Raw genomic sequence first — 25,304 nt, forward strand, 5'->3', positions numbered from 1 at the left:
GCATGGAGAGGGTTACATCTCAGACGGGATCCACGCGGTTCAACGTCATCGGGTGGGATACCATGTGCTCCGGCGGAGTTGTGCCCTTGTTCTGCAGCAGCAGAGAGTATTGGAACTGTGGGGCCTGTCAGAGGGGCCGAGATGGCTCAACACCACTGACTGCAGGCGATGGACAGGTGACATGCAAATTGACAGCTTCAGCATATGAGGAGGCAATGCAACAATATTATATCAGCAGCTAACTGTCCAGGCGTCCTGCCACTGCGCTTATCGCCTCGCTGAGCTGAGCCCACTTTGCGGTGGCTCGATGGGGAGGTATTTTTAGCCTAGACTGTTCCGCCCGCGCCGTTCGAAGAGGACGCGTATGCTGGTGTCGGATGCAAGCCTAGGGGCGCTGGCCAAGCCAATCACACACAACGCCACCTTGTCGCTGCGAACGCCCAGGGGTCAGGGAACGGCGAAATTGAGCATCTCGCGATCGCATCATTCGCCCAGCTGCGTGTGTCGCGGCAGGGGAAGTGCAGAGTCGCATTATTGAGGACCCATCGCAGGACCCAGCCAAGTACGTCAAGAGTTGCAAGACGTCAAGAAAAAATAGAAGCTCCGCTCGACGTTGTTGAGGCGGGAGGGCAGGCCGTTGCATAGTGCGCTTTGCCATGGCTCATGCAGGGCCCGATAGAGTGAATTGATAGCTGGGCGCCATTTGATTTGGTGGCGGGCTGCGCTCGACGATAACGCAGAGGCTTCACGCCGTCGCTGCTGGGAGCGCTGCGAAGACGCGGAGGGGGCGGGATCGGCTGTGATGGGCAGTATCTGGAGAGTTCTGCACGTCTTGGAGTGGCACCGGTGCGTGGGCTAGCCTATACAGTCCCGCCGTGGTGCTCCAGAAGTCGGTGGTTGACCCTTGTAAGTTAGCGCTACAGTAGACGGCAGGTGCGAGGCAGCGCTAGGCTGTCTGGGGCGAGCAACGAGGGAAAAAGGGTCGGTCGCTCCTGCTCAGCCCGCGCTCTCTCCCCAACGCCCAAGCCATCGCCAGAATCCTGCTTCCGTCTCCAGGACAGTCACTCGTTTCACTCTCCGCTGTCGTCCCAAGTGTCGTGCCTGCTTTGCTCTCGACCTCACTCGCGCGGCCGAGTTGACACCACGCACCTGCATCCCGACTTGCCGAGCGACCTCCTTTGCGCAGCCTCGCCGCAGATGCGATAGGCAACCCATACGCTGCTCAGCACATCCGCACACACAATCTCGACAATGGCCTCGCGATTCAATCCCGGCAAGCTGTTCATCCGAACGCGCTTCAACTACGAAAAGGTGCCCGGCCAGGACAGCCAGGCCTCGTCACCGCTGCCGCTCTTCAGCAGCAAGTCATGGGGCAACAAGTACCGCCAGCCCGCCTGGGCCAACCGCCTCCAGCGCCCACGACTCTCGTTCGCGCGTCTCATCACTCTCGCCGTGACGATAGTGCTGCTGGCCTCGATGCTCGGCACGGGTATCTACAGGAGACACAGGTGGAACGCACAGCAACGGACAGGCGATGAGCGGAAACAGTACCACTGGGAACACTATCCTCGGTAAGCATCCAGTCACAACTCAACCCTTCGCACGCTAACTGGTCAGGTTAAATGGCTTCTTCAATGGCGTTCGCACGCTTGTTCCCTACGGCGACTGGGTGTCAGAGCAGGACTTTGTCAAGTACTCGCAAAGCCCCAACCCGGAAGACAACATCAAGCCCAAGTGGCCGCACATGTCCAAGGAGGACAAGGAGCCGCCGCTGGAGCTACAACCATTCGACCCATACAAGTTTGACTCGCCCGAGTACCTCAAGGAGCACGATGAAGTCAAGACCTGCTACCTCGACGAGGAAGAGAAGATTGACCTCCCCGACATCTACGCTTACCCCGGCATCCCTCAAAACATGACTGCGCCCTTCTTCGGTTCATACGAGGAGATTGGCTTTGACGACAAGAAGTGTTTCGAGCGCTTCGGTCGTCTCGGCCCCTACGGCTACTCGTACTCTCGCGACGAGGGCGGCCTTGACATGGACGGCAAGTCTGAGAAGGGCGGTGCCGACAAGCTCTGGAGCTACGAGAAAAAGGTCGACTACCGCAAGGTGAACTGGGCGTCCGCCATGAAGCGATGCCGCGAGAAGAACGCCCACCGCTTCAAGAAGAACACCACCGCCGAAGAGACTGCACCCGCCAAGAAAAAGGTGCCACGCCACGCCTACGTTCTCCGTACCTGGACCGGCTACAAGTACAGTGACTACCAGATTCTCACTCTGCGCGCCATGATCAACGAGCTCGCGCTGAAGTCCGGAGGCGAGTACGATGTGCACTTCCTCCTCCACGTCAAGGACGATAGCCTCCCTATCTGGTCCTCGGAAGAGATCTACCAAAAGGTCATCGAAGACAACCTACCCAAAGAGTTCTGGGGCATGGCGACCCTCTGGTCCGAGCAGCAAATGCGCATGTACTACCCAGAGCCGTTCCCCAACAACGTCTACAACCACGCCAAGGCCCCCGTCCACTCTGTCTACCGCAGCGCCCACTTCGCAATGCAATGGTTCGCGCAAGCTCGCCCAGAGTACGACTTCTACTGGAACTGGGAGATGGATCTCCGTCTCAGCGGCCACTACTACGAGTTCCACAACAAGATTGGCGAGTGGGCCAAGAAGCAGCCTCGCAAAGGTTTGTGGGAGCGATCATCTCGCTACTACATTCCTGAGCTTCACGGATCCTGGAAGAACTTCACCGAGATGGTTGAGGAGGAGCTCTACAACAGCGACGAGAAGCCTGTCTGGGGCCCACCCAAATTCGAAAACACCGGCATGCTTCCCAGCCCTCCCGAGACCGAGCCCCCGCATTCGTACTCGCAAGACAACTATGAGTGGGGTGTTGGCGAGGATGCCGACATCATCACATTCAACCCAATCTTTGATCCGGCCAAGACCAACTGGGTTTTCCGCGACGACGTCACAGGTTACGATCTCGAGCTCCCGGAACCCCCGCGGAGATGCGCTATCATTACTGTTTCGCGTCTGTCGAAACGCCTATTGGATCTTATGCATCGCGAGACATACCTCATGAAGCACCACATGTTCCCTGAAATGTGGCCTCCAACAGTCGCTTTCCACCACGGTCTCAAGGCCGTCTATGCTGCACACCCCGTGTACTTTGATCACAACTGGCCACTCGAAGCCCTCGATGGCACCTTCAACAAGCCCCCTAAGCCGACCGACAGCGTTTTCGGCTGGGGTGAGCATAACCAGCTCGGCAACAGCTTTTACTACAATGCTGGCTTCTCATCCGAGTGGTGGCGAAGGTGGCTCGGCTCTCGCGAGAACGACAAGGGTGGCCCACAAGAAGAGGAAGCCGGCACCGGCCGGCTATGCATGCGCAATACGCTCTTCCATCCCGTCAAATACGAAAAAGGATCTGAGTGACTTTCCACGCTTCGCAAATATACCCCTTTAATTGCTGGCTTTCTGGGTTTCCTTGTTTGTCACTCTGTTTGCCGGCGCCGCAGACGTGCTTGTTGATAGATTCTCCTTCCCTCATTTTCTGACTTTCGCATATTCAGCGCTCACTCTCCCATTGTGGCGTTTCAACATCGGGCGGCGTATCACGGCGTTTTTACTTATGAATGAACATACAGTTCTTAGCTTATCTTTCCATTTCGTCTCTCCGGCATTGCGTACTCGAGCACCGGATTGTCTTATTTTTCTCAATGTATACTTACTTCACACGAACAAAAGCGGTGGAAAGTGTAATTAGCCGTACTCAACGGCGTCCGTTCTTTCGGTGGGCTTGTTTGGATCTGAGCGATGGAACCCTATCAAATTGTTGGCAGGCTGGTCTGAGGTCGAGATTGTCTCTTCCTTGCCCAGCTTCACCAGGACGTTTGGAGGTGCCGCATGTGGATATGTGTAGATGACGGGAAACTTGTGCTTGGGTACTTATTCCTATGGTGTAAACCAACCTAAAGCTGGTCACTTGTTGTGGTTGTAGAACTATGAAATGCAATACAGATAATCACATAGTATGGTCCTCATTTCGTGAATTGCACTTGTGGGTAGTTGCTCACCATTTACCCCGCATATACCTTGATACCTGAACACATTGATCGACCGTGAACACGACGTAGTTGACTATAAGCTTCATACCCTTATGCAGCTCTCAAGATCGTACATTAGCGTTACCATAACAGAACAATAGAGTCTTCCCTCTCTGGACCCGAGTCTCTTGGCGGACCGAAGCGCACTTTCGCCAGCTAATAGCGCGTCGGATCGTGCCTGCACATCATTGAGTGGTAGAGCGGGGATGATCGACTGGGTTGATAGCGCGTGATAACACAATCAAGTTTTTGTACGAGGATCCTGTGCCATGCTACTGCCAGCGCCGAAAAGACGTGTTTCGATCAATGTCTCGTACGCCATATCTAGCGAGAAGTGTGGTTACGATGCGGCATCGCACGTGCGGTGCCGGCCTAGAGGACGCGTACTCTAGCCTGCCAGACTTCGTTTTCACGTGGCTGGCCCGCACTTGCACTCCCTTAGCCTCAGATAGCAACGACACCATACGACACAGGATGCAGCTTGAGTAGCCGCCTTTAGTAACAACGAGACTGCGAACGCGCAATCGGCTTCAACGAGCTCCACATTCACAGCAGCTGTGAATGACACGCTAGCCGATTAGGCTCAGAAAATCCATGCGGGCTAGAACAATGAGGCCGGCAGCGTGGGCGAGTGAGAGGTCTTGGCGCGTGCTTGATCGTCCTTGGCTCTGCGCGTCGGCCCATCATCGAATTCGGCTCCTGCGCTCGCCATGTAGAAACACGATAACGGGTTGTTGCGACCCTCTCTCCATCGTCTAGTCGGTAAACCTCGTTTGGCCCTTCTGCGATTGCGCTGTTATGCTTCACTTTGGCTACATGCATCTTTTCCCACTATAGCGTCATCGACATTGGATCGACAATACCCCGAACCGCGATAACGAGACGGTAGAACAATGCGCTTCATACCGACAAGGCCCCAGTCACGATGAGACTCCCTATAGAACTTTGGGTTCTGCTCACGCACTTCCTACACCTCACCACCTCGCTCCCTCTCGAAAGCCGCAGCACACCTTTCCGCTCATTCCGCGGCCTCACGCCCCTGGTCAACTCCTTTTCCAACGGGCATACCTACGCGCACGCGCCGACCAAATATTTTTACGAGTCCACATTCAACAGCCATTACGATGGACGTTTCGCATCTTCTGAGGTGCCCTTCCAAGAACGTATATGGCATCTCAGGCTCATGTTGAAGGCGTACACGGACACGATGGAGAGGATTGGAGTACAAACTTGGATAATGCATGGGTGCTTGCTAGGATGGTGGTGGGGTAAAAGCTTGATGCCGTGGGATAAAGACTTGGATTTCCTCGTAGAAGAGGACGGCGCACGAGAATTGGGTACATGGTGGAACATGACAATTCATCAGTTCAACGCTCGAGAACTCGGGCTTGAACTTGCACCAGACAACGAGGAGGGTCAGGTCAAGCAGAAAGGAATCCTGCACGGCTTGGAGCATCAAGACGAAGATGCAGAGACGCGCTCGAAGCGTCTGGCATGGGAAGAAGACATTAGGAAACAGGGCAAGAAATACCTCCTAGAGGTAAACCCAAACTACACCAACAAATCTACGTCAGACATTTACAACCACATCGACATACGCTGGATCGATGTAAACAACGGGCTGTACATCGACATCACAACACTCCACGTCGCACCCGCCTCCGAACAGAATTCCATCGCCAACTCCCCCTACTCCAGTACCCACCCCTCAGCCCACGAATCCGATCCTGACGCCTTCGACGACGAAACATTACTCTACGTCAAAGACACCCACGCCTACCTCAACACCCAAATCTTTCCCCTCCGCCAATCCACCCTGGAGGGCGTAAACGTAAAAGTCCCATATGCGTATGAAGAACTGCTGCTAGAGGAATATGGTACAGATGCCCTGACGGAGGATTGGTACAACGGATATCAATTCAACAAAAAGACAGGGCAGTGGAAGAAGAAAGGGCCGACGGAAGACCAGAAAGCCTATTTCAGGAGGAAAAGCGGAAAGGATTTGGGGAGATTGAGCAGTACGGGGAGAATCGGGCATGGGTGGAAGGGGCACGGTGCGCTCGAGGGAGCGCTGAAAGAGGAAGGGGTACAATTGGACGTTGAGAGGGGGAGGTGGGTTGAATAAGACAACAAATCCGTGTATAATGATCATTAAGTACAATGTAAGACCCACCATCTAATCAAACCTCATCGTCTAGAATCCATGTCTACAGCCTAGCCTTTACGCGCGGTTCCTCTTCAAAACCCACTTCCCCAAAACGTATCTCCTCATCTTCTTCCATCTTGACTCTACGCTCCAACTCATCAACCACTCCATCGATCCTCTTGAATGCCCAACTATGCTCAAACCGTGGATACAACATGGGTCTTTGATCAAATCTGTTATCAGGACTGTAGCCCGCCGCGTGGACTGCTGGAGTCACAGCGGCCATTTTATGCCTGTTGTTACCATAGAACGTCCAGAATCGTTTCACCAAATCGCCGACTTCCCGCGCACTCTTCCTATCCTGCCAATCACATAGCAGACGCTGGAACATGTCGAATGGCCCCAGTCGCTCCTCACTGCGCAGCTTGGCAAAAACGAAAAGCTCTTGGTGCGTCATGCCGTTTTCCTTGTCGTCGCATGAACCGAAGCTAGCGGGTTCGAGTTCAGCGCGGGGAATGGCGTCGAGGAACTCGTCCAGGATGGGCAATGTGAAGGCGGTGCGCGCCCAGCGGATGAAAGATCGGAGTTGGATCTTGGAGATACTGCCGATGGGGCTGAGATCGGCGGAGCTGCAATCGTGCTTTGTTAAGTTGCCCCTGAGAGACTCTTCCACGTTTACGGAGCTTAGGACGAGGAGGCCACCTCCGCCAGGGCAGTTGCGGATGACGGGCAAGGTGCGGGCGAGATAGTACGCTGTGGTTGAGCGGATGCGTGCTTGCAGGTTTTGGAGTGCTAGGTTCTCCGCTGGAGAGCCTCGGAAATCTGGGGTGAAGCCTGTGTACTGAGGGAGTAGATCTCGCTCGGCTCGGTATACGGTATCGATGGACATGCTGATGTGGTGGGCGCCCATGCCGTCTGCGAGACGCTGAGCTCGTGAACGTGTCTCTTCGGATGAGCATTCTGACATGCCCATGTACACAGTGTGTAAGATGCGGTTGCAAAGCTCTTGAGGGGTTTTGGGTAGCCATTCGTTGGATCCTGTGATACGCTGGATGTCTGACGCGACCTCGTTCCCGTCTTGAAGCGCGTCAAAAACCAGATAGCACATACTTAACACCATCACTGATGTCGAGCACGAGTCAATACCGCCGCTCAGTGGCGCTAGAAAGCCGACACATTCGCTGCGGCGGAGGTAATGCTACAAAGGTTAAGATCCGAAGTCAGCGTATATCCCACATCCAATTTGTAGGGCCGCAACTCACCCAAAGATAGCACGCTGGTCCCATGGCGATCTCTTCTTCCAATGTGTGAAAGCCTGGGCCCCGAGCAATAGGGTGGTGATGATCTGGGCGGAGACTGGCAAGCTCAGGACGATACAAACTGCATGCCACATCTACACGGGGCGTAGTGAGGTCATCCATGGGCTCCGAGACTGCTTGTTTCGCTCGATACGATTCAACCTCATCCAGATCGACGACAGCGGTTACCACCTCGACATCGTGGACCGAAAACCTTGGGCCTTGAGAAACTATTTCTCCGTTCACCAAGATCATCGGGCCACCGTCGTAGTAGCTTTGATCGCCATCGCAGCCATGCTGATTCGAATAGAGGATGACTCCACCAATGTCTTTGCTGATATTCTGCAGTGAGGATACCAGGGAGTCGAAGTTCCCGACACTGAAGTGATTGGCTGCAGAGACCGTCAAGATATCAGCGCTTGTCGAGCTCAAGGCTGTTGGAAGCAAGTCTTCAAGCCCAATCAACTCGTCGGATGTAATAGCGCCAATACACGCGCCTGGGGTAGAGAGCAGAGCACTGCCGAAGGGAACCACGCTGGTGCCCTGCATGTCCGCAATGAAGTCTGGTAGGGGAAATGCTTCGGGTGGAATAGTGGGATCCCAAGCGGTAAACCACCTCGACTCATTGTAGTTGCCGTCAGTCCTCAGAGTCGTTTTCGGACGTATCGAGACAATTCTGCCGTTGTATGCCATCACTCTGCTGACGGGTTGTAAGCAGATTATCGGAGCAATGAACTCGTGTACTTACCAGATGTATCGGAGATTGTGATGCTTGATTGGCATACCAATGTCCACCAGCATGTTGTCGCAACACTCATCCGTGAGGATACCAATGAGTGCTTCCCAGCAATTGGCGTATAATTCGTCCTCGTAGAAGTGATCATGACAGCCGTACCCACAAATCTAGTTTCGTTAGCGGGAACGATGGTAGAGCAAATGTGCTCAGATCCTAATATGTAGGTAGGCTTGTGAAACACAAATTTCCGATGGATAGCATAATTTCGAGGTGTGAATGACCATAGAAGTGTCTCAGGCGTGGAAAAGCATTTGCAAAATGATATGTATAAAACGATAACTTACTTCCAGTTCTGGTCCAGCACGCAATGTAGCACCCTTGGCTTTCGCTTCGCGGATGCTCTGCTTGATACGGGTAGAATTGCCCTCCCAATCCAGAGCCCACTGAGCAAGCGAGCATGATGCAAGGACGCTCTGGCGACTCATGATGTGATTGCTTGAGGCGAGTCTTGCAACCGGGAACTTCAATGGAGTCGGTCGGGGTGATCTAGAATTAGTTGAGAAGTCGCAGTGAGCGTGGAAGAAATGCGAGACTTTGAAGTATGCGCTGAACTCAAATAGACGGGAGAAGGAATAAGGTGAATGTAGAATTGTGGATTTCGTTCCGGTGTCGCAATCGAGTCGTGACAATCGCGCAAGCGGCCAACAGAACCACGCCGACCATTATCATCTTGGTGAATAGCCATTGTTTATGAATGATCTCTAGAACCGAAGGGATAGTCCAGTTCGCATTAGTGAGGTGTGATGAACCACGATGCCGATGCAAAGGGATTACCTTCCTGTCTCGTACCTGCAGCGGTCGCCAATCCCGAAGGGAACCAGCGGGTAACACCCCATTTGACGGCAACCGAAGAATGGGGCGACGAGGTTTTATTGGATTGTTGGTGGTCTGCAAGGTTACGGGGTGCTCGCGTAGGTTAAGTCGCAATGTCCGACCTGGGAAGGACTCGAGGTGTTAGAGACCATGCTTGTCTGAGTAATCCCTTCTCAACCCCCTTTTACAAATCGAGATGGACTGCATGAGAACATTTGGCAGGGACAATAACATCTTGATAAAATCTGATCTGTAGGATTTGATCGCCGACAACCTTCCCGTGAAGTTGGAGAGGTTGCCCTGTCTCATGCACAAGGTACGAATCCAGTCATGTTGGTCAGGCCGGCATGATGTGTCAGACGAGAGCCAGAATTCGACACGACTGGAGGATCTGAATGGACTTTTGCTTTTTGCCGACGCGTCAATGGAAATGTTGAGTAATTGGGGATATGCATATCCATTGCTGTTGTGTTAGCGAGCGGTCGTTGGCCCAGGAGGATATGCCCGGACCCATTGAGTCGATTCGTTGCATCATCTTGGTGGCTGAGTTCATCTTCGCCGTTGCAACTCGTATCATACCTAGGTAATGAAGGAAAGTGTGTCCTTCACTTAATTTGACCAGATGTGAACAAAGACGCATGACGTAATGAAGGACGGGCGGTTAGTCGTTTTCACGGCCAGGTCATCGTCGGGACCTGCGGGCGGACTAGAGTGAAAGATAACTTGGCATCATAGGTACGAGGTTTGTCCGCTGGTGCTCAGGACGAACTGCGCGATGTGGAAAGACGAAGCTGGGAGTCTGGGCATGGTGTTTAGTGGAGTTAAGAGCTCGAAATGCGCTAGCTCGGAGCCGGATCGGAGAACTTAGCATCTCCGATCACCGTCTTCACGACACCAGCATCAACAACACTCGCGTCGGATGCCTTACATCCAGGACATTGTAAACATGCGGTACTATTGGCTCGATACACCGGCTCAGTCGTACTACAAAACGGGCCTTTTCCGTATTGAAGATTCGCAATGTCGAAAAACTTCAGATGGTTTTAAAGCGCAAAGTCCGATGACTACACCCGGAATCTCTATGATGGCCGCATATGCGTGGCTTGGTTCAAGACGCGGCCCGACTAGGATTACTGATGTATATGATAGATCAGAGCAGCTCAGAGGTATATAAGGTAGGTGATCATCAACTTTTGTATTTACCAACATACTATCACCGTCTCATCACTTCATCAACGGTACTCAAATCCAATCACGACGTCATTCCACAGTCTCACCAACCACCAGACCTCCAAGATGTCCAAATCCAAAATCGCCGTCTTCGGTGCCACAGGCAACCAAGGCAACTCTGTCGCCCGCACCATCCTCACCGACCCCTCCCTATCAGCCTTGTACAACGTCCGCGCCCTCTCGCGCTCTACCACCTCCCCCAAGATGCAAGAGCTACAGTCTCTCGGTGCAGAGCTATCCACAGCCGACATGGACGACCCCACGACGCTCCCATCCGCCCTAGCAGGCTGCACGCACGTCTTCCTAATAACAACAACGCAATACACCGGCTTCACGCGCGAAGTCGAAACACGCCAAGCACGCGCCGTATGCAGCGAAGCCATCAAGCAGGGTGTCAAGTATATCATCTTCAGCTCAATGTCGCACCCGTTCAAGATCAGCAACGGGAAGCTGAAGAACGTGGAGCACTTTGACGACAAGGCTGAGATCGAGGAGTATATCCGCGGTTTACCTGTGCAAAGCGCGTTCTTTGCTCCAGCGTCTTTCATGCAGAATTTCGAGGGCATGATGAAGCCCCGCCCTTCTCCTGCGAACGATGGTACGTTCGTATTGGGGGATATCCTGCCGGGCGACACTCCTGTACCGTACATCGACATCACCGAAACGGGGAAATGGGTTGGGGCTATCCTTGCTGAGCCAGACAAGTACGCAGGCAAGTTCTTTGCTGCAGCAGAGGCGTTGTATACGCCGGACGAGGTCGCCGAGATCATGAGCAAGGTGACGGGGAAGACGGTCAAGCATGTTCAGCTTCCAGATGAGGTAGTCAAGGGATTCTTCCCGGAGGCGTTCCGGGAGCAGTTGTATGAGATGTTCGTGTTGAACAGGGAGTATGGGTATTATGGCAAGGGGCAGAAGGAGGCAGTTCAGTGGGCGAAGGAGCAGGTCAAGGGGGAGTTGACGGGGGTGGAGGCGTTTTTGAGAAAGAACGCCTTGAAGTTGGAGTGATGATACATGATACATGGCGCGGCAGGATGTACTGTAAGGGCGGTATTGGGGGCTGAGAACAATGGATTCATGCTTGAGTAAATCGTTTGCGCCCAGTATAGCATGTCGTGTAGTGTTACACGCTTTTGTACTTCTACCTGTATAGTGATTTTACATACGATACAATACAATGACCCAGAAGTCTACATTACACCCCAAAGTTGCAACTGTATATTTTTTTTACGCGTATGTAGACTGCAGCGCACCTCAGTATCCATTGTAACCACCCTGCATGTTGGGATCGGCAGGGTAACCCCACATTGCCATTGAGTCCGGGATGAACAGTGCTGACAGATCTGCGTCCGAGCCTGTGCCTAGATCGAATTGGGTGAAATCGAAGTTGATATCGAATGGTTGTTGTGCACCAAGACCCATCATATCTGGAGTAGGCTGTGCGTTCATGTTAGGATACCAGTTTGGCATGGCTTGCTGAGAATGCTGCGCGTGGGCCTGTAAAGCGGCCTGAGCTTGTTGTTGAGAACGAGATTGCGCCTGTGCCTGCGCTTGCGTCTGCTGTTGCTGCTGTTGCTGAGAAGCGACATTGTTGCTACTACCCATTGCGACTTCCGAGAGAAGGTGAAGCGGGGTTTGGTTTGCAGGTGATTGGCGCGTGGAGGGTCGGGAAGTTTGACTGTTATTTCGGGTGGAGTCGTATTCGGGATCCGTTTGTTGCTCGCCAGCAGCACCCTCTTTGATGTGAGCGAACCGCTCTTGAAGGCGCTTTGCAACGAAGTAGAACTTTCCATGGGGCGATTGAGCATCGCGGGAGACAATGGCATTGAACATGGAGACTAGTTGTTCGGTATAGGCCTCGATCTTGAGATCTTCCTGGCAGATGATACTACCCACTTCGCCGGAGCTAGTGACTGATACCCACATCTTCATTAGGCAAACGATGGCGTAAATGGCTCGTACACCTGGATTGTATTAGCGCGTATATTACGTTGAGATCAGGGCATATTACAGAAAATGACAGGCAGAGTCAGCAGGATGTCAAGTTCGATACTTAGGATCGTGTCTAGAATACCGTGCGTAGCAGTGAGACAATCACCCAGAGCACCTATGTGTGCTGGGCCAGCAGGTACATCTTTCTTGACTCCAGATGGTAGAGAGGGCGACAGCGTATCCGAAACAAAAGGGGGTTGTAGATCGGCAGAGCCTTGATTTTGGTGCAGTGCAATTTCATGCAGGTAGAGGTTTGTGACGTGTTCTGCCAAGCGAAGGGTTGCTACGACTGTTAGTAGATGTAATGAATCATGACCGCTACAACGTACGATCGATTTCACCCAAAGAGGAATTCTCCTCCCTGAGTGAGCTGAGCTCATTCTCAAAAATCTTCAGGGCGTAGATGACTTTTGGATCGGAAATGGTGACCTCGACTGAGGGGTCATCCATGCAGAACTCCACTGAGATCTTTTCTCCAATGTGCGCCATCTTGACCTGCTGGCAAAGCAGTCTGTCTGAAGGCAATGCCTCTGGCGAGGTCTCCAGTATGCGAACACTCTCCGCCATGTAATTAGTCCAGCGGAGCAGAATTGGTCGTCGCAGAACCATTGTGATACTCATGCAGAGGTAGTAACACACAAGGAAAGTTCGACGGGCTTCGACACTGCTAGAGTTGGGATGGTACCTCTTGAACGGACCAACCGAAAGTCTCATGACGTTTGGAGTTGCCTTTCTTCCAAGACCTAGGTCAAGAGCCATTACGGCAGCGCAATTGACCATCATGTAGAAGTTGTGCTGTTCAAAATGGAGAGGCGGCCGATACCAAAGCACAGATATGTGTAATGCCTGAACGATTTCGAGCGATTTTTCTCCGTTGCGCCAGATGATGTCAGCAAGCTGATCTTTGAGGAGCTTGGTCAACTCGCGTTGCGCCTCTTGCGAGACCAGTTGTTCTGCACTCCCATGCGAAGATCCAGCCAGGACAGCGAGGAACAGAAGTGGCTTTTTCTCTCGGACTTCGCGCGCTGTCGTACCAGGAGGGAAAGGTACGGCAGGGAAATGTGGGCAAATCTCGTTCACGTAACGAAGGAAAACCCGCTCCGCAATATCCGGCGTCATTAGGTTGTCGATCAAAGCACTGATGTGTGAATGGTCGGCGTGGATCTTGTTCTTGCTCGTCCGTCGCATTTCCGGGTGCTCTGCTAGATCGCGATGAATAGCATCCATATCCTCGGGGATCGTCTGAAATGTTAGTTTTGGCTTCACATACAATTGAGGCAACTCACAGCGTGCGCATTGTCCATCTTCCTACGCTTTGGCTCGGGCCCTCTCTGCAAGCTCTGTGCCGGACCATAGCCGGCTGGTATGTCTGGGTATCTGGCCGTTGGCGGCTGCGCCCAGTCGTGTTCGACTGTTCCCATACGATATTGACCCTCAACCGGCATGGGCATCGCATTGGCGCTGGCGCCGGGTTGTGGTATGCCTCCATGGTGCCTCATTTCCGGTACTCCCGGTACTCCCGACTTCTGCGCGTGTAGTGTGGCTGTCAATGCATCGATCTTGCGTTCGAGCTCGGCGACTCTACTGTCGGCCTTCTTCTGGCGCTTCCGTGTCGGCGGTGTTGTGATGCAAGGTCGGCCTGCTTTTGCGCAACGTCTGCACGATACATCAGGTCGCTCTTGGTCGCAGCGGACCTTCAGTCCTCGACATGAATCGCATGCTCGTGGGCGCTTGAGGTCGGCAGGAGATTTGCCAGACCCAGGTGTGTCGTGTTCATGCGCGTCGTCGTGGTCGTCGTGGTCGTCGTCATCGTGCTCTGTTCCTGGTGCGGTCGGCGATGTCTGCTCGAGGGCGGGATCGAGTATGTTCCCTAGTGGGGCGGGCTGCGACAGCTGGGGATGGTGTTGTGTTGTCGGCGATGGAAGGTAGTATGGGTGGCTGGTGTTCTGCTGCTGCTGCGGTGCAGACGCGTACTGGGGCCGTGAAGATGGCGCCGAAGACGCGCTCGCAAAAAGTCTAGGATCGAGCAACGGATCGGACATTACGAATCGTCAATCTCGAGGCTTAAGTTCAATGACTGTCGGCGTCGGTAGTATAGTGACCGAACTTCCGCCTGTGGGTAAAGTTGACAGAAACCTCGGCGTTCAGGCGTCAGTGCGTACGCCAAGCCAAACTTGGCCTGTAGGTATTCACTTTAATTTTTGTCCCTCACCTCACATATCAGAGCTAAGTAGGTGCGTTGCCATCTACATCAGTATAAAGACAAGAGTCTGCAACAGTCAAATATGATGTAGACTTCTAAGCGAGTTTTTTTTTTTTTTAGTTTTTTTTCAATTTTACAGCAAGCAGGAATTTAATTCTCCTCTTGGATGGCATGAAATGAGGCGTCATTGGGAATTACAGCAGTGCTTGTGTCGAGGCTCTAGCATAAGTCTTCTGTCATACTACATGTGATCGCATACAGTACACAATTTGTGAATGTTGCAATGAGCACATTATAGAGATCGAGTTCATAACTTCATTAATAACATAAAACCATCCTGTTGAGCTCATCCTGAACTGACAGGTGGGATAATAGCAACTTCATCACCTTCCACGATCTGCTTGTTCGCGTCCTCGGCATCATCCTCGCCAACGTCAACGTACTCCATGTTGATCGTCATCGCGCAGCTGCTCAGCACCTTGTCACGAATATCCGGGTACCGCTCCTCCAGCATAGCAAAGACGTCGCGAGCTCGGACGGGTGCAGGAAGATGTTCGCTCGTCTTGCCAGTGAAGGTGGAGGCTGCTGCGAAGTACAGGATCGAGAATTGGCCCGCAGGCGCTTTGGCGGGTGCCATGATGCCTGTTGAGACATGTCAGAATCGTGTCGCGACATCATCAAGTCCTAAGTGGGAACATTGAAAATTCAATCAGGAAAAAATTTGCTCCGCAGTCTGACGCCGAAGCGACGGTCGGATAATACATGCTATAATTTTGAATACATCATGAAAGGGGGTTGAGTGGAAGGAGACGATGTACATACCTTGGGCGAGTGAGATGTAGGAAAGATGGACGGAGGTGTGCGGAGAAACATGTGAGTTCGCGCGGCCATTAGCGTGTCTGCACAGACCACCACCCGAGCGCGCCTTCCCTCCGCCGCACTTTTTGTATTGACGACATCATCCACCATTCGCCTCAACATGTATCCTCGATTTCAGCAGGCAGCGGGCCATGTATGTCTGCGGTGTCAATGGCGCTTGCTAAACCAGCGAAATGCCTCTCGACAAATACAACTTTCACGCGGGCTTTCTACTTTGAAAGTTTCGCAAACACCAAGGCGGGCGCTTCATGTCGCTAGCAGTGTAAGTGACTCGCTCAGTATGCCATTCACAAACTGACACATATTAGCGCTCGCAACTATCCTCACATACCGCCACTCCCACACCGCCTCCAGAACCGTCTCTTCTTCCTCGACCTGAGGGCGTTGCAATCCGCGAATACCTCGAGCAGTGGCAACAGCAGTTTGGTGGGCCGACCGAGGAAGTACTTTCGGCGTTTGAGAACCATCCCGAACGTGAAGACATACAAAATGGCCTGTCGAAGCTGTCGTCCGCGTTCAAGGCCGACGAAGACGCCAGAGAAAACGAGTGGGATGCTGCTGAGGAAGACGAGGGCGAAGAAGTGATCACAATTGGGCTGTTCTTGAAGCCTGGCGACGTGGTGGAGCTTTCACAACCGGGTCGTGAACCTGTGCTTGCTGTGTTCGTGCAGCAACTGAACAACGACAGTCAGTTCTTCTCCGTCAACGGCAGATGGACGCATTCGACCATAAGTCGGGTTTCCTTTGCCATCCAAGGTTGCATCGACCCAGCACTTCTCCAACCGCTCATTCCGTTCCTGCCCACGGATCCCGGCGCGGCTAATCCCAAGGGTGAGGTTCATGTCCCGCGAGACTTTGCTGCTCCTGTGATAGCGAGTCTTGAGAATATGACTGAAGAAGCCGAGAAGATCTACCGAAAGAATGCTCCAGTCTTGGACACAGCCTATGATATACTCGCAGACAAGACAAGGACACGTATGATGACACTGACACAAATTGCGAAGTTCCTGCTCGCGCGAGGTTCCCCTGACTGGGTACCACCGCCAGCAGCGCTACTAGCAGTACGAAAGGCCTTGAACCACAACGAATTCCGCTTTCGCTCCGATGGTCGTAACCATCGCCTTACGAACATGTTTGCTATCCGACCCAAAACCGATGTCGAGGTCGTAGAAACAGTTCACGAGTGGATCCGAGAATACAGAGAATACCTTGCTCTTTCTGTCAATAGCCCTTCGGAAGCCAAGCGAAGCCGCACTGACGGCGCCACTCATATCATAGATTTCCTGGCAAAGGCCGGCAGGCTCATTTCAGCGAGTCGAAAGTTACGTGAGCCAACCTACGGCGGCCTTGGACCCAGTAAGACTCCAGCGACACAGAACGGGCCCTCTAATCTGCACATCACTTGGGGGGAGCCGTTCACAAGTGCTGACAAGCAGATCATCAACTTCCTACAAGCATGGGTACTGACCGGTCAGTTTACGGGTATGGCTGGTCTCCATGCTGCTTGTGCGAGCTTGATCTCAGCATCAGGTTTCTATGGTTCGGACGTCTTTGGCGATACCGGATCTCCCGATGATACCTTAAGCAACATCAAACGTGCTACTGGTTTATTGTTTTTACAAGAAATTGGCGTCATTTCACCACACGACAATCGAGCGATCTATGACGAGCAGCTGATGCTGCCCACTGTCCGTCTGTCTCGTAATCTGGAGTTACTAAACACTAAAGCGGAGCTGACAAGAAGGAATCCTGACTTCCGGGATTCAATGGCGAACCTACGTCGCGACTGGGGTTCGACCACCGTGTATTGCATTGACGATGTCGGCGCCCAGGAGATCGATGATGGCATATCGATTGAACGGGTCAAAGACGCAAGCTCCGAGTTCTGGATCCACGTACACGTCGCAAATCCAACAGCATTCTTCGATAAGACCCACACCCTGTCTGGACTGGCCGCGCACATGACCGAGTCTGTCTATACACCGGAGCGATCTTTCCCGATGCTTCCGACTTGGGCTAGTCAAGGCCACTTTAGTCTTGATCGTGGCCGCCCTGTTATAACCTTTAGTACTCGCATCGACGGAGCCGGCAGTAAGCTAGAAACAAAGATACAGCACGGCTTCATTCAAAATATCGTCAGTATCACACCATCCGAGTTGGCTACTCTCATGGGTGATCAGAGTACTACGAACACCCGAAGGATTGTTGTCGGTGGAGAGGTACCGCGTGGATCGGAGCGGCCGCCACCGAGTGTTTCTCCAAGTCAACTCGAAGAACTGCGTGATCTTTATACTGCAGCTCAAGCCCTATGGGCTGCTCGCAAGGCTGCTGGTGGCGTCCGATTCGGTGGTTCGAACGTCAACGCCCGTGTTTTTGAAAGCGCCACTCAGGGAGGTTTAAGTTGGAACGCTCCCTCTCTGGACAGGGCACGATATATACAAGGAGACCCGATCATCGAGGCGACGAACTCGATACCAGAAGGCTTCATGCAGCTCACCATCGGGCCCAAGAACATCGTTGAAGAAATGATGATGCTTGCGGGTCAAACTGCGGCGGCTTGGTGCACGGAGAGGCATATCCCCGTCATGTACAGAGGCACTATCGAACCACCTAGCGGGGATCTGGATCCAAAAGAGCTACAAAAGCTCGTCCAAGCTCACTACGAAGAACATGGAAAAGTACGACTCGATCTCACTGCGCGGTGGATTAAAGCACTTGGCATGGCTGTTGCACATTCTTCACCCTTGCCACATAAAATCATAGGAGTCCCTGGTTATATCAAAGTCACCAGCCCTCTTCGTCGATTTTCTGATATGATTGCACATTGGCAAATCGAAGCCGCTGTGCGATGGGAGGCACAGTCCGGTAGGAAGTTCGATGGGACCCAGGCTTCCATGTATAAAGCTCTTCCATTCTCGCAACGACAAATGCAGGAATCTATTGTAACTCTATCACCTCGGGAACGGATCATCACACTAGCCAAGCGTCACTCAACGCGATTTTGGGTCGCTCAGGCGATTCACCGTGCCCTCAAATACAAAGAGGCTGCCCTTCCCGATTCCTTCAAGTTCTGGGCTCGTCGCGTTCGCCCAGGCCGTTACGCCCTTGGCGATATACCTGAGTACGGTCTCCAAGCTATCCTGAGCGGTGACTATAAAGAAGGTGACGAGTGGGAAGTAGCGCTAGATAGGGTCGACCTGTTCACGCGGTTGATCTATGTCAAGCCGATTCGCCTCCTTGATCGAGTCACCGATGCGCTTTGAGCGAGCATGGAGTCAAAAGTATGGCGCAATTTCATCGTGCAGAGACTCGGATTCTATCGATAAGCATCATACTTCCTTCCGAGCAGACTGTATGTCTGACAGGCGAATGGCTTGGCGTCCCGCGGTGGCGCGAGGAGGCGTTTTTGTACTACAGCACGGGACGGGCCCTCCGTCATTGCAGATCGCCCTCAAACACGCACCCGATTCCAAATTGCCAGCCTCACATTCAAGACTATGGTGGGCTGCGAAATGGTCAAGATAGTGCGCAGCAATAACGTCCGAAGCAATGGGAATTTGCCGATGGAGGCTAGAGCGACGGAGGCGTCACAGCACGCGCACCTGCAAGCCATTCCAAGCCACTAATGCATTTGCTACGAACAGCCAGCATTCGTGTAGATCCGTGGTGTCAAGATCGTGTTCTCCGCTCGGTTATGGAGATGAGGAAGCAACACGGCAAGCAACCCGGTTCGTCGTGCATGCGCGTGCGCTTGAGGAGACCCAGAGGCTCGGGCCGTCAAAAGGTGCGTCAGATCTGTGTGCCGTGTCAAGCATCCTGTAATGCCCCGACGGTCCCTTCAACCCGCTTGGCGATATCTTTTGTACAACAGCGCCTCAACGTTGATGAGGATTAGCGTCAACGCAATGCAACACCACCTATTCGGTAACCCAAAATTCGGTGAAAGCCCAGCATATCTATCATTAGCGTTCGTCTTTCTTCCAATGACTCGCGGACGTTCAATTCAAGAATGAGGCTCCAGGTTCTCGTTTACTTATCACGGCAGTTGACCTTCGGTGATGTCTGTCATTTCGTCCCTACATAATGGTACCCCGAAGCCTCTATTATCCGAGGTCCAACGGCCCACCAAATATCCAGTATTCATCTATGGGATCACTTACTGTACCCAATCAATAGCCAACTGTCTTTGTATCGCTTGTCGCCCAGTATTGACCACTACGCAACATAACCTAGCAGAGCGATCATTTTCTACCATGGCTGAAAGTACTGGCGCACACATACATATCGCGCAAGACGAGGCCTCAGTCTTGGCCGAGACCAACCGGAAGAAGCACCAGGCTCAACAGCCGCGCCAACTGCTCTCATGTACAAAATGCAGAGAGCGAAAGGTCAAGGTCAGTCACATCCATCGATTCGCATTACAGATTGCGATATAAGAGATGCGGACAATATCCTCGCGGTGCACTTTGACTGCACACTGAGCTGACGTAGCATAGTGTGATCGCACTAAACCATGCTCGGCATGTTGTGCTCGTGGCTCTCCACGCGACTGCCACTTCATCGCGGAAGATGGTAATTACGCCCCAATACAACAGAGTTATGAGCTTCGTAAACTGCGCGCCGAGAATTTACGTCTTAAAGAAAGGCTGCGCGCCTACAAGATTTCAGCAGATGATGATCTGGATCATGTGGATTCTTTGGAATCACCTCTTACTGAAGGTACTGTTTCGTCGAGACGGCGAGCTGTGAAGCAGAAGCGTTTCCAGACTTCCGAGTGGCAGGATAGCATCTACTTTGGCTCGCCTGGACTCGCTACTGTCCTCAGTGATGTACGTATATCCACACACATCTTCAACACCAATCTAATATCACAAGTTCTCCTCGGCGAATGCTCGCGTTTTGCCATTGTCGTATACCTTACCTCGAGCCTCAGATATGTTTCGCAGTCTGCCGACGTATCCCTTCCCGACTCTCTTCGTTGCTGCGCCCGATGAATGTATCCCACAGCTAATTAGCTGCCTCCCTGGAAAGGATGAGCTTATGGAGTACTTTGGAGTTTTCCAGCGGCTTGTCTGCCCAGTGCCTGTGCAGACGACGAAAAAGGAGATCGAGGCTTTTCTTTCCGACGCCCGAAAGAACTCCCAACTCTATCCAGCTACTTTGGCATTGTTTTTCGGATTCATTGCGCTTGGCGCACAACACTCAGTCTGGGACAAAAGTGGAGGGCGATGGGACGCTAACGCCGTCGAAATCGAGACTCAGAAGGGCAACGTCTACAGTAGGTGTATGCGAGGCTAGTGGAGTTCGAGCTAACGCTCCTGATCTAGTTGCAGCGGCGATGCAAGCTTTACGACTGGCTTCATTTACACACAAGCCATCTCTCTCCGCAATCCAGACGCTCCTCATGATTGGGAGTTATCTTACCAACAACGGAAGAATGTTGGATTCGTTTGCGTTGTTCGGCACTACAATCCGGCTTGCTCACTCGGTTGGTCTTCATCGTCACCCGAAGTACCTGAATCCTGCTCCTACAAATGGGAAAGACTGTGTAATACGACAGAAGATCTGGTGGCACATGCTGCACCTGGATGAACACATGTCTATGACCCTTGGAAGGCCTCTGGGAATAAGCGGCATTGGTGACAATCCCTGGCCAACTGAGTTGACGACCGACCCGGTTTTATTACGATTCGGCGAATTCGTTAACCACTTCACGATACTGGCCAGACAGATAATGAGTAGTAACCCCTTGACGAACGCCAGGATCAATGAGTTCACCGATATACTCCGAAGATTACTAGATACGATACCTGAAACGCTTCAGTTTCGTGACACGTGGATGCTTCCCGAAACGCCTCTGCCGGATTTAAGCGCCATAGCTACTGGTAAGTTTCAACACTCTTTTGCATGTATTTTGGTCTTCGTGCTCAACAGGCACGATCTTGCCATCGGAAACCTGCACTTTGAGTTGGAAGTATTGGACGCAATCCCGAATCGCAAAACCATGGGCGGTTTTTCTGCTGTTACCCCTTCCAGGGTCCAAAGAAGACGTCGTCTGATGTATGCATTCGCTCACATGCTGCAGTATACTTTTCCAATGCTCATACTTACATCCTTCTTCTGAACCAACAGAAAATCGAGAAACATGCCACCTCTGCGACAACCTCAACTGGCAAGGATAATGTATTGTCATTCCAAGCTGCCAACCGCGCGTCCTCCTTGGACTTTCCACACGAGACATACTCAACACAGACTGCACCTCGCGGAAGGATGCTGGTACTTGCTTCATCAGAAGCTCTCATCTCTGCTTTCATGTTCTTCTATTACAGAGACCCAGCTGTGCTGATTGATTGGGCGATCGCACAACAGGCCTTCAATGGATGCATGATCCTTCTCTTGGATGCATTAGAATGCCAAACCGTTACCACTGGCGCATTCAAAGCAGAACAAGCCTTCGTTGTCTTCAAGGAACTGTACGAGAACAGCGTCCACGAGCTTGCAGGGTTAGCCGTAGAGAAGCTCAGTCTTTGCTTGCAGGAGTTGCACAGGCTAGTAACACTGCCGTCCGACGTCCAATCGCGTGGACAGAGGCATACGGCTATGCAAGGGGCGCGGCACAACGAAGCAACACGAGCTTCGGCTGTGACTGACACAGTGATGGGTCACACTGGAATGTTTCTACTCGAGGACATGAGCCAGCAAACTGCCGCGAACGAAGTCTTTTCCCCGATGGCTTGGAACAATCCCGATATCGCCACCCAGACCGAAGAACATCACCACGCAGGACTACATCGCGGGGGTACATACAAGAAAGAAGAAACATCACCCAAAGATTATGTCGCCAACGCTCGATACACAGACAGCATGCAGGGCTTGCGCAGATCGACCACGTTGCGATCAGCGTCCACACGATACGCGACTCTGTCTGAGGACGATCACATGCAGCCACATGGTTACACTGCTCCAAATTCGCCTGCAGACTTTTCAACGCTGCATGATCATCAGCTGAAGAACACGATAGATCATCGTGGGTGGCAAACGTCCCGAGGAGATGAGAGTAGCCGTCCGCTTCACTCATATACCCAATTCCAGAAAGTCGCAGCATCAGGAGACCCACAAAACGACGTGGTTTGGCATCACGAATGGAGTAATGATGTATCGAGTGGGATTCAGGAGCGCAGGCCCCAATCCTCCGCATGGCCACAAAGGCATAATTCATGTCCTGCCGTACCTCCAGTCAACGCTCATCCGCCGATTCTCAGACCGGCTTTCTCCTCACCAGATGACATTGACCGGCCTGCCATGGAGCAAAGGTCATTAAACACGCCCATCACTTCAGCCGAGCACACACCTTTCAACATATCAGAAAGCTTCTCCCGGGTTGTAGAGACGAACCCGTGCGCCCCTTTCACTCCTCGGGGCGCAGCACCGTTACAGATGTCAAGCATTGCTGAGATCACACCAGGCTTTTCATCGACCGTTCTGGGAGGGTTCCATGGAGAGCAAGGGCATATTAGATCACAAGTCGTGATGTATCCGTCAAATATCGCTGCGTCGTCGTCACTCACGCCTATGACAGAGAACATGAATATGAACGACTGGAATAGATACGCGGGTAGCGAAGGCTTGGACTAGGGGAGCATTTGATTGGTACAAAGCTGCTTTGACTAGATTGCGAAGGGTTCACTTGTTGATGGATCGTACATTTGGTATCGGGTCGGAGCATCTCAGGCCAATATCGTGGCGAGTTAGAATGGAATACCCCACCAAGACTGTTGATATTGTCCTCCAGCTTTCCCCATTTCCTTCTTCAAGCTTAGCAGCTTACCCGGAATCTCGGTTCAGATCGCATCTAAGTGCGAAGCCACTTGGAGTTATTTGTCACAAGCGACCCCATAGTCTGGGTTAGGCGGCTCCTACCAACATTCGCTGGATGCCGCGCGAGGTTGGATGTACGACTGGCTAGCACTAAAAACGCATGTACAAAGTGCATATTATTTTTCTAAATAAATTAAGAGAGATATATAAGTAGTTATTTTACTAAAGTATATAAAAATAGAAGTTATTTATATATTCTTTTTTATATCTTTTTTATCTACTTATACTCTTACTTCTACTATTATATTAACTTATTCTATTCTCTTTTTTTTAGTAGAGTTCTTAAATAAGTAAAGTAAGAACTTATAAATATAGTAGTCTAGTTACTATACTATAAAACTTTAGTTAAGTAGTGTCTTTAAGTATAACTATTTATAAAGATACTATATAGCTTTATTATAGTAAATACTAGAAGTATTATAGTTATTATTTAAGCTAGTTATATAAGTATATAAGTTTACTAGAAGATAGTATACTTATAAGTTTTACGTTAAGCTATTATTTAGAAAGAAAAGATACTTTATACTAAACTAAGTAATAAAGATATTAATCTTATTACTAAGTTTATACTATAGTTTTAGCTTACTTACTATATTTTTTATTAAAATAGTTTTTATATTCTTACTTCTACTATATATAGATATAATTAGTTTATAAAGATATTTCTATATAAGTCTACTAATTTAAGTTCTAGTATAATTAAGTTATATAAGCTTAATAATATTATACTATATAAGTATTATAAATAGCTACTAGATATAACTTATTCTAATCTAGCTATCTAAAGACTTTATATAGCTATATTAAAGAATAAATATCTCTTTACTACTATTTACACTATAATAACTAGCTATATTAGTAAGCTTCTTAGTATATAAAAAAGTATATATATTTATCTTATAATATTATAGATATACTTTAACTACTAGATAGAAATATAGTAGTAAAAGGTTTAGTATTATAGTAAAAGAGCTCTTTCTACTCTTCTTAGTAGTTTTATAACCTCTACTTAATCTATTACTATAATTATTTTTTACTTTTCTTTTTTTATATAGTAGTCTTTTACTAAGCTTAAAAAGATAATAGTAAGCTAGTTACTTAAGAGCGCCTCTATAAGTCTTATTAAGATCTTTAGATAGAATTTTATAAAGAGCTATAATTATCTAGTATAGTTAGCTTACTAATATAAAGGTACTTAGATATTATAGATACTTACGCTATAGTTACTAAGAAACGCTTTAAGTACCTACTTTATCTTTATAGTTAATAGTATTATAATAATAGAGAAAAGAAGAGAGAAAAGAAGAGAGAAAAGAAGAAAGTAGTAAGCTTCTAAGGTAAGCTTATAATTACTATTTATTAAGATAGTTATTTATATTACTAGCTAGTAAAAAAGATATTTAATCTAGAGTTAACGTATATAAAAGTAATTAATAGTAAACTTTATAAGAACTTATAAAGTATATATAGCCTCTATAATCTTACTATTAGGTTCTAATTATATATAGATATATATAGCTTATTAAAGCTTAAGTCTTAGTTATATTAGATATTTATAGGTCTTAGAAAGATATTATAGCTAGTAGTAAACGTCTAGAGTCTTAAAAAAGATCTTAGAGCTATCTAAATAAGTTTTATAATATATACTCTAATATATAACTTTACTACTAGTATATCTTAGCTTACTACTTTGTTCTATAAAGAATAAAAGAGTACGCCTTTTACTTACACTATAGTTTAGTCTTAGTAGAGCTAAGTTATTAAAATTATACTTTAGTATATAGTATAATTATAATAGCTTTAATATTATTTACTAGAGTATATAGTATATTACTATAGTACTATAGTTATTCTTAGAGCGCTTTATTCTATAAGATATTTTTAGGTATTTAAAGTTTTATAAAAGGTTTTAGAGCTTATCTATCTAGATAGATCTTATACTATATATACTAAAAGAAA

At 50.2% G+C, this 25,304-nt stretch overlaps 7 protein-coding genes across 7 annotated transcripts; 4 read left to right on the top strand and 3 right to left on the bottom strand.

Moving 5' to 3' along the window:
- Positions 1-1,251: 1,251 nt before the first annotated feature.
- J4E85_009742 (uncharacterized protein) lies at positions 1,252-3,442 on the top strand (the record flags this gene model as incomplete). The annotated part of the gene is made up of 2 exons (XM_051473960.1): positions 1,252-1,571; positions 1,618-3,442. The coding sequence occupies 2 exons, from the start codon at positions 1,252-1,254 to the stop codon at positions 3,440-3,442; spliced, it is 2,145 nt and encodes a 714-aa protein (XP_051322364.1).
- Positions 3,443-5,038: 1,596 nt separating this feature from the next.
- J4E85_009743 (uncharacterized protein) lies at positions 5,039-6,238 on the top strand (the record flags this gene model as incomplete). The annotated part of the gene is made up of 1 exon (XM_051473961.1): positions 5,039-6,238. One exon carries the CDS (start codon positions 5,039-5,041, stop codon positions 6,236-6,238), a length of 1,200 nt encoding a protein of 399 aa, XP_051322365.1.
- Positions 6,239-6,320: 82 nt separating this feature from the next.
- J4E85_009744 (uncharacterized protein) lies at positions 6,321-8,778 on the bottom strand (the record flags this gene model as incomplete). The annotated part of the gene is made up of 4 exons (XM_051473962.1): positions 6,321-7,457; positions 7,522-8,257; positions 8,306-8,460; positions 8,638-8,778. 4 exons carry the CDS (start codon positions 8,776-8,778, stop codon positions 6,321-6,323), a joined length of 2,169 nt encoding a protein of 722 aa, XP_051322366.1.
- Positions 8,779-10,462: 1,684 nt separating this feature from the next.
- On the top strand, positions 10,463-11,401 carry J4E85_009745 (uncharacterized protein; the record flags this gene model as incomplete). The annotated part of the gene is made up of 1 exon (XM_051473963.1): positions 10,463-11,401. One exon carries the CDS (start codon positions 10,463-10,465, stop codon positions 11,399-11,401), a length of 939 nt encoding a protein of 312 aa, XP_051322367.1.
- A 246-nt stretch (positions 11,402-11,647) lies between these two features.
- On the bottom strand, positions 11,648-14,427 carry J4E85_009746 (uncharacterized protein; the record flags this gene model as incomplete). The annotated part of the gene is made up of 4 exons (XM_051473964.1): positions 11,648-12,357; positions 12,405-12,668; positions 12,715-13,627; positions 13,672-14,427. The coding sequence occupies 4 exons, from the start codon at positions 14,425-14,427 to the stop codon at positions 11,648-11,650; spliced, it is 2,643 nt and encodes an 880-aa protein (XP_051322368.1).
- Positions 14,428-14,738: 311 nt separating this feature from the next.
- On the bottom strand, positions 14,739-15,225 carry J4E85_009747 (uncharacterized protein; the record flags this gene model as incomplete). The annotated part of the gene is made up of 2 exons (XM_051473965.1): positions 14,739-14,807; positions 14,950-15,225. The coding sequence occupies 2 exons, from the start codon at positions 15,223-15,225 to the stop codon at positions 14,739-14,741; spliced, it is 345 nt and encodes a 114-aa protein (XP_051322369.1).
- Positions 15,226-15,567: 342 nt separating this feature from the next.
- On the top strand, positions 15,568-18,730 carry J4E85_009748 (uncharacterized protein; the record flags this gene model as incomplete). Its single annotated transcript, XM_051473966.1, has 2 exons — positions 15,568-15,600; positions 15,776-18,730. The coding sequence occupies 2 exons, from the start codon at positions 15,568-15,570 to the stop codon at positions 18,728-18,730; spliced, it is 2,988 nt and encodes a 995-aa protein (XP_051322370.1).
- Between the last annotated feature and the right edge of the window lie 6,574 nt (positions 18,731-25,304).

Source organism: Alternaria conjuncta (assembly GCF_024043145.1).
Source record: "Alternaria conjuncta strain BMP 0040 chromosome Unknown scaffold_18, whole genome shotgun sequence".
NCBI classification, from domain to species: domain Eukaryota; kingdom Fungi; phylum Ascomycota; class Dothideomycetes; order Pleosporales; family Pleosporaceae; genus Alternaria; species Alternaria conjuncta.